We start from the raw sequence: 8,422 nt of genomic DNA on the forward strand, positions 1-8,422 counted from the left end.
TCTACCCAGAGTCACTACTGCGGCCGTCGCCATTTTAGCGTTTTGTCAGAAGCGTCCGCGCCGCGAGGAAGAGCATCTGCTGCTTTTCGTGCGGGTGAGAGACTCCGAGCCTTTTCACTGTTTCTTTTGCCTTGTTAAATCTCATTCCTTGGGCTTCAAGGGTATCCTTGTGGGGTAGTGGCCTCCACACCCGTCACTGAGAGCCGACCTCTGCTCGGCGTTGCGCGGTAAGCCTGAAGCAGCCCTTCCCCCACAACCTCCCCTGAGAATATACTTTCTCCCCACCCTGCCCTCTGCCCGACTAGGCTCGGCCCACTGCCTCGAGGTTTCCATCGAGTAACCGCGCTTCCGTTAGATTTAGGAATTAACCACGTTTTAAGGATCTCTTAGGCCCTGAGACTTGGTTGTCAGGCCGATGAGGTTCAAGCCCCCTTTTCCAACCATGCATTTTTCCAATTCTCCAGGAATTCGTAGGACGGCACCCCAAGAGAGGCGTTCCCAGTTCTACACTTACATACTCTTGGAACGCCTGACTCTCCGGCCTAAGTCAGCGGTTCACTGCTTCTAAAGGAAACCCTAAAACCTACTTTTAAGGTCCACCTTTCCGGAAATGGTGGCTGATTCTTCGGTTACGAGAGGAAGAGACAGTGCATAGTTTCAGACGGTCAATCCAGTTAGACCTTTGTTTTCTTTTAAAAAAATATTTTGGCGGCTCTACCGCACGTCTTGCGGATCTTAGTTCCCGGCCGGGAATTGAACCTGAGCTCTCTGCGGTTCAAGCGTGGAGTCCGAACCACTGGACCCACCAAGGAAGTCCCCCTAATTGTCTTTATAGTAGTTAGAAAGTCCACTATTCTCTCGGCTACATTTATGCCCTCACTTTCATTTCCATTACCGTTTAAAATTATTCAAGTCTTATCAAACCGTATTTGACTACCAAGGATTTTTATTACAGATGCTTTCTTGTATCTGTTGGTTCTGTAGCGGGCCTTCTTATTCCCAATTCCCTTTGATAATTGTGTAGAAGTGTGCGTGTGGGACGTGAGAGAAAACTGGAAATATTTGCCAGACAGAAAGGAGATGGCGGTATTGGGTTTTTTTTTAAAGCTGATGTGGGCCTGAGATCTTTCGTTAGAAATTTTGTTTCTTTTCGCCCAGGCTGTGTCCGAGATGGTGAAGCTGTTCATCGGAAACCTGCCCCGGGAGGCCACAGAGCAGGAGATCCGCTCTCTCTTCGAGCAGTATGGGAAGGTGCTGGAATGTGACATCATTAAGAACTACGGCTTTGTGCACATAGAGGACAAGACGGCGGCCGAGGATGCCATCCGCAACCTGCACCACTACAAGCTGCACGGGGTGAACATCAACGTGGAAGCCAGCAAGAATAAGAGCAAAACCTCTACAAAGTTACATGTAGGCAATATCAGCCCTACTTGTACCAACAAAGAGCTCCGAGCCAAGTTTGAGGAGTACGGTCCAGTTATCGAATGTGACATCGTGAAAGATTATGCCTTTGTACACATGGAGCGGGCTGAGGATGCAGTGGAGGCCATCAGGGGCCTTGACAACACAGAGTTTCAAGGTGAACCATCCTTTTTGGGAAAGAGGGCTGAACACAAGGCTTGTGTAGAGAATAGATTGGATAAGTAGAAGGGAGGGGTCATGGGTAGAGACAGCTGTTGGTTGGCTGATGGATGGTGAGGATTAAGAGTGGATGATGAACTTAAATGGAGAATGCATGGGATTTAGAGGCTTTACCTCAGGCAAATCAAGTTTGGGAGAAAAATCACTTGGCTTTAGATTGGAACCCCTAGGCATTTTTATCTATTAGTGCAGAAATCTTTCCACTGAAGATTTGTTTGTTCTTTTTTTTTTTTTTGGCAGTAGTAGTAGTAAGGGAGAAGGCAATGGCACCCCACTCCAGTACTCTTGCCTGGAAAATCCCATGGACAGAGGAGCCTGGTGGGCTGCAGTCCATGGGGTTGCTAAGAGTCGGACACGACTGAGCGACTTCACTTTCACTTTTCACTTTCATGCACTGGTGAAGGAAATGGCAACCCACTCCAGTGTTCTTGCCTGGAGAATCCCAGAGAAGGGGCAGCCTGTTGGGCTGCCGTCTATGGGGTCGCACAGTCGGACATGACTGAAGCGACTTAGCAGTAGCAGCAGTAGTAGTAACGGTAGTAGTAAAGCGCAGAATGGTATTTCACTCTGAAATTTATTGCCTCAGCACACCATGTTGCATATGAAGGACCTGGCAAAAGCTGCCTTAAGCCACCCGTTCAGAAGCAAAATACCAGTTAAGCTTCCCAACTTCATCCCAACTCATAGCTTCTTAGTAAATATAATTCATTGTTAAACAAGTCTTTAGAGAGCTAGTGTGTTTAAAGGGCTTTATCTCTTACTACTTTTTTATTATGCATGCACCAGAGGTTCAGTTTGGAGGATGAGGGCACTGTGGGATTAAAGGATAGTTTCAGGAGTGTCTGAGGAGAAGGTATGGGGATTTGCAGGGGAGGGGGAGTCATCAGGGAGGGGGCGATAAAGTTGATGCCTTTTGCTGGTTTGAGGAGTGGGCTCTCACATCTTTGGTGGAAAGACCACTTAGATGGGTGATATCTTGGAGCCTTGACTAGAGTAATAGTGTGCCTGGAAGGCAGTATGCTATGGATGATAGTTTATTTGGAGTATATTTTGGTGGTTTATGATCTGAGCTTCTGTGGCAAGAGTGGCAGTCATGAAGGGGATGGTAACCATGGTGAGTTGCTAACCTTAGTCTTCTCCCATCTGCTTTGGGTTCCCAGTATGGAAGTCAGTAATGAGCCTTTCACCTTTGGTGTAGCTGCTTCTAAATTATAGGTTATTCCCATAACTCCTTGCTATATTTTTAACCTATATTCCACTTTTTCAGCCAAACAAGGTAGTGGCTGCTGCTTTTCCTGAGCACTCCTCTTAAGAATCATTTTGGCTATCTTTGATGTTTATATAAATTGAACTTTCTTAGATCTGGAAGTCTGATCATCATTCCCCCTAAGTTAATGGGTGCCTTGTGTCATGGGTGTTACTGTGCATTATTAAAGACAAATGTCACAGGTCTCTCAGGTCTCATTTTCCTTTTTTAATTGGTAAGTTGAGAATTACCTTGTGTCAACAGTGTAATTGGGTGCAAAGGCTGCTCTTGTGGAGGTTTTAATACTCTTCTACACTTTAACCAAGTTACAGAAGAGGTGGTGGTGTCTCCTTGCTACCACATGTAAGGGAAGGACAGTGTGAGCTAATACAGGATAAATCCTTGGACCATGACTCTTGGCTTCTGAACTGTAGGCTCTTTGATGCTTAGTTACTTTTGCGGATTTTTTTTTTTCCTGGAGAATTTTTAGATCAGGACATTTATTAGTGACCTTCATGCCTTGAAGGTACATGATTGGTTCCTTAATTGCTCTTGTTATGTCTGGTTTTGTTAGGTGCCAAAGTGGCCACTTGGGCAAATGCAAGGAACGTGGGTTAGCACTTAAAAGTACTTAATTGCATATCCTATCTCTTAACTGGCAATCTGCACCTACCAGAAAGTTTGTTTGAACCAGAACTTTTTTTTGATAGTTTGATCCTTCCATCCCCTATCCCTTTTCTAGTCTTTAAGAATTTACCTTGAACTTTGTAGGTGAAATTGTACCACCTTCTGTAATGTTAGGTGCATAGATGACCCGACCTCTCTGTTTACCCCCCTGATTAAGCATTTTTAAGCATGGGGCCACTGTTCTTTGCCATTTGCATGCTTGGGGGCATGATAACCAGTTGTATTGGAAAGGTTTTGCTGGAATTTTGCTTACTGTTAAAATGGTAGATCATGTTAGGTGGACACTGCTTCTGTGAGAAGGTTTAAAACTTAAACTTTCTAAGAAATGTTTCTTCCGTTAGATTTTCAAAAGTAATATTTTTCCATTTCCAGAATACAAGTTCTAATTTTCAGCAAAAAAACAGTGTTAAGTACATGTTGTTGGGATCTTGGGTTTTTTGAGGAAAAGTACTTTAATCTTGCTGAAATGAACAGTTTGATCCACTAACATAAGTATTCATTCTCCACTTTTCTCATCCTTCCCCCTTTCTTCCACATTTTTCGTAATACCCTTTTTGAAAATTCAGCCATCTTGTGAACTGCCTGCCCTGTTTTCTTTGACCCCCTACTTTAAGAGGTCGCTGAAGATTTTAAGTAATTCTTGTTATAATGAATATCAGAACTAGCAATTTAAAGGACCCAGTTAAGGATAAAGCAGCCTGTCAACTTGTATTTTGCCCCTCTTCACGCATTCGTGAGGTTCCCCCCCCCCCACCAAAAAATCTTGAAACTTCCCTACAGCATTCAGCCATGGATCAAGTCTGGATCACTATCAGTGGTAACTTCAGTGTCTTGCTCTATTCTCTTTGATTTTGGGGTGATGCGGAGGACTGACCTTTGCATTTTCCTGCTTAATGAAGTCAGGAGTCTTAATAGTGAAGATTGGAGGTGTCAGAATGTTGTAGAGCACTCTTAATTGTGGTGTCTTCTGACATTGGGCCCCTGTTCAGAGCAGTTTGTGTCCGTAGTTACTTGGCAAAAAATGAAATGCCTATTTTTGAATGAGAGTAGTTTTTCTTAAGCATTAGACTGATGTTTGAGCGGAAACATTTCTTCATTTATCTTTGCCTGAAGTCAGGTCATCATACTGAATTTATACTGGACCTTTAAAAAACCATTTTAAAATGGCAGTGAGTCCTGCATTACAGTTGTCTAGGTAAAGCCAGCTATGACCAGTGTCTGGGGTAGGGGCTGGGGCTATGACTAAGAGTATAGCAACCCTTCTTGCGTCTGTTTCTTCAAGGCAAAAGAATGCACGTGCAGTTGTCCACCAGCCGGCTTAGGACTGCGCCCGGGATGGGAGACCAGAGCGGCTGCTATCGGTGCGGGAAAGAGGGGCACTGGTCCAAAGAGTGTCCAGTAGATCGTTCGGGCCGCGTGGCAGACTTTACCGAGCAATATAATGAGCAATACGGAGCAGTGCGTACACCTTACACCATGGGCTACGGGGATTCATTGTATTACAACAACGCGTACGGAGCGCTCGATGCCTACTACAAGCGCTGCCGTGCTGCCCGGTCCTATGAGGCGGTGGCTGCTGCAGCTGCCTCTGCGTATAATTACGCAGAGCAGACCTTGTCCCAGCTGCCACAAGTCCAGAACACAGCCATGGCCAGTCACCTCACCTCCACCTCTCTCGACCCCTACGATAGACACCTGTTGCCGACCTCGGGAGCTGCTGCTGCTGCTGCTGCAGCAGCTGCTGCTGCTGTTACTGCAGCTTCCTCTTCATATTACGGGCGGGATCGGAGCCCCCTGCGTCGCGCTACAGGCCCAGTCCCTACTGTTGGAGAGGGCTACGGTTACGGGCATGAGAGTGAGTTGTCCCAAGGTTCGTCGGCTGCGCGGAATTCCCTGTACGACATGGCCCGGTATGAGCGGGAGCAGTATGCGGATCGGGCGCGGTATTCAGCCTTTTAAAGCTTGAGGTGAGAGCGGTGGGGTGTCCCTGGTTCTGGTTTTGCCGTCCCTCCTGCAGCCTAAAGGCTCCAATTAGGCTGCCCTGCTTGCTTGCTTTTGCAGGGTTAGGGTAAGGATGCTAATGGTTCAGGGGATTAGGGAGAAGTCCTAATTATTTAATTTTTCTGAAATAGACAAACATCTTTAGCCACCATGGCTGTTTTTCCAGGACTCCTAGTCCCAGGAGTCAACCTGATTCCATTTGTGTCTGGAAAAGCAAACAGTGTGACGTGATGAATCTCGGGTCACACCTGTGTGCTGTAATTGAACTGAACCTGGAACCCGGACATCAGACCCAGGTGTGTCGTTTCTCAGAGCCTTTGTTGGAATTCCTAGGTGTGTGACATTATTAATGTTTGCAGGGTTCCTCTTCTGCTTCATGCTATGTGAAAGGTCTGCTAGGACCTGCACAGTTAAAATCTGTAATTGTAGTTATAATTGGTCATCACTGCTCAAGTTCCAGTTTCTATGAAGACTACCCAATGGTATCATCTTAATCTTGAAGCAGTGTGTTTCTGACATTTCTGAAGCTAATCCCCTATGAGCTTTAGAGAAAAAACTTACTTGATGGTAAGTTGGGGTAGAGAGGAGTAGAAAAAGATCTTTCAATTTATGAAGTTAATTTCAACACGGAGTCTGGGGCATAGACTCAAATTCAACTTCTCTCCTCAGTTCACATTCATTCTCTGAGCTGAATAGGATGCCCACTCCATTGCTTTATCTTTGAATCTGTTCTGTGAGAGCCTGTTTACTTTGTCTAGTTTTTTTTTCCCCACTGTCCCCACAGTGTTAGATTTGACATCCTCTCCATCTCTTTAAGGTACATAATAATGCAAATAATGTATGCACCCCTGCCAGTTCTACTCTTCAGTAATGTTGAAATCCAAGGTTGGGAGCTTTGCCTTAAGCGGATCACTCCCTTCATCTTCTCACCAGGTTTGGGCAGTTAACACTCTTGAACCACCAGCTGTGCCTTGAGTCCTCTGGCTTTTTCCTATACAGTTTGAGCCTCATGATCCATTTGGCTCTACTTGACTGTATTCTCTTCTGACGCTTGCCAGCTTTGGGCTCTAGGTGTATGAGATTGCTGTTGTATTTAGGGGTGTTTCACAACACCCTTTGTCTTGAGTAGCTCTCATTGTGGCCCAGACATTCCCACTGATCCATGATCCTGAGGTAACAGGATGGGTGGTACTGCCACCTTTTCCCATTAGGGCAGAAAATACGTGACTTGCCCAGGGTTTTGGGATAGGGAATAAAACTAGTGGAAAAGAAACTTGAGAGACTTTATGTTTAGCTTACACACGCTCTCCAGTACATTCTTTTATTCCCTAGGCAGAGTTGGATGCCCTCAGGTCTTACAACTTACTCAAATTGATGTTACTTTTTCCTGGACTTTAAATGCTTTTTAACTTGCAGCCCCAAGATTCAAACATATTTTTTTTCCCAGAGAGCTAATTGGAACCTTTTCCTTTTTCCTGCCCTTCAATGACAGTTTTTAAATGTGGAAATTACCTTCTTTGAGGAATGCTGATACGTTAACATCAAGAGAAATGCAATGTCTTATCTACTGTCATAAAAGAAAATTTGCCAGTTAATTGAGAGAAAAGAGCCCAATCTGGGGTTACTTGACCTTCCCAGTTACTCTGGCCTTCAGGCTCTTTTTCACTTTGAGAGATTATTGTGATACTGTGGATGGATACAAGTAAATTTTAAAAGAGTGTCAAGTTACCATACTTTATGGATGTTCTTTGAAGGGTTAAGTGGAAACGCCCTTGTGAGCTTTGCTGTAAAGCCCCTGTATTTTGCTCTCTTTCAGGTGGGATGTGTGTGGGCTGAAATTCCGAGCTGCGGTTGTGCATGAGAATACACCCTTCGTGGTACCCCATCTCCGGGACGGCTCTGTGCGTTCAGTCCCTCAGGAAACGTGGACCTTAAAATTTATCTTGAAAAGTTCAGACCACCTCTTCCTCTCCTCTCTCCTGCCCGTTTCCCATTTCTTTCTGTCCTTCAGTACTTCTGTAGCTCCCCGTTATGTTCTTTTCTCCCAGCAGGCCTCATTGTGTGCAGAAACGGGTAGGGGTTGTGCTGTCGCCCCACCTCCTGCTTCCAGTGGGTGTTGTGAGAGTGTCACCGCTCCTGAGTCTTTTTGACCCAAAGGCTTGTAGCGGGTGGACACATAGAGTTGAATCACTTTTTTCTTTCCGGTGAAATAAATGGTTTTTCAACTTAGGAAATGTGTGCTTTGAGAGAATTCTTACTTAGACTTGTGTCTGGGTTCTTTATTTGTCCCTAGAAGAGAAGGGGAGTGGGTAGAGTCTGACATTCAGTTCTGGGTGAACATCACTGCCATTACTTTATCATAGAATTTATAGGTGCCAAAGGAAAGAGAGGGGTTATGTGGAAGAACCCAGGCAGGCAGCCTTACTCCATTAAAGACTGCCTTCACTTGATCACACCGTTGTTAGAAAACCATGTACCTACTAGCAGTTTTGAAATGTGGGACTTTTCCATGCTTGCAAAACAATCCTCATCCACCCCTTAGTACTACCATTCAAACTGCCCAGTCACTACATCTAGCTTGACTTATTTTCCAAGGGATAGGTCTAGGAAAATGAAGGGTTTGAGGGACCAGGAGGTTAGCTTTCACTTCATGACATGTGGAAAATTAAGCTGTGGCTTTATTTTGTAGGTTAGCAAGTAAAGCTTTTTGATGCCTTTCACCATCTGTATGTGTGTGCTTAGTCACTCAGTCGTGTCTGACTTTGTGACCCCATGGGCTGTTGCCCACCAGCCTTCCCTGTCCATTAAATTCTCCAGGCAAGAATACCTGAGTGGGTAGCCATT

General features: G+C 45.2%; 1 protein-coding gene across 2 annotated transcripts; it reads left to right on the forward strand.

The window, feature by feature from the left end:
• Nucleotides 1-9: 9 nt before the first annotated feature.
• RBM4 (RNA binding motif protein 4) lies at nucleotides 10-7,812 on the forward strand. 2 transcript variants are annotated; one of them, XM_061407082.1, is made up of 5 exons: nucleotides 10-94; nucleotides 1,159-1,582; nucleotides 4,860-5,544; nucleotides 5,710-5,874; nucleotides 7,395-7,812. In XM_061407082.1, exons 2-3 carry the CDS (start codon nucleotides 1,171-1,173, stop codon nucleotides 5,534-5,536), a joined length of 1,089 nt encoding a protein of 362 aa, XP_061263066.1. In that variant the 5' UTR covers nucleotides 10-94; nucleotides 1,159-1,170; the 3' UTR covers nucleotides 5,537-5,544; nucleotides 5,710-5,874; nucleotides 7,395-7,812. The 2 variants fall into 2 exon arrangements, with proteins under 2 accessions (XP_061263066.1, XP_061263067.1); XM_061407083.1 differs by lacking the exons at nucleotides 4,860-5,544; nucleotides 5,710-5,874.
• Nucleotides 7,813-8,422: the final 610 nt, after the last annotated feature.

This window comes from Bos javanicus, chromosome 29 (genome assembly GCF_032452875.1).
Source record: "Bos javanicus breed banteng chromosome 29, ARS-OSU_banteng_1.0, whole genome shotgun sequence".
Lineage (NCBI taxonomy): Eukaryota > Metazoa > Chordata > Mammalia > Artiodactyla > Bovidae > Bos > Bos javanicus.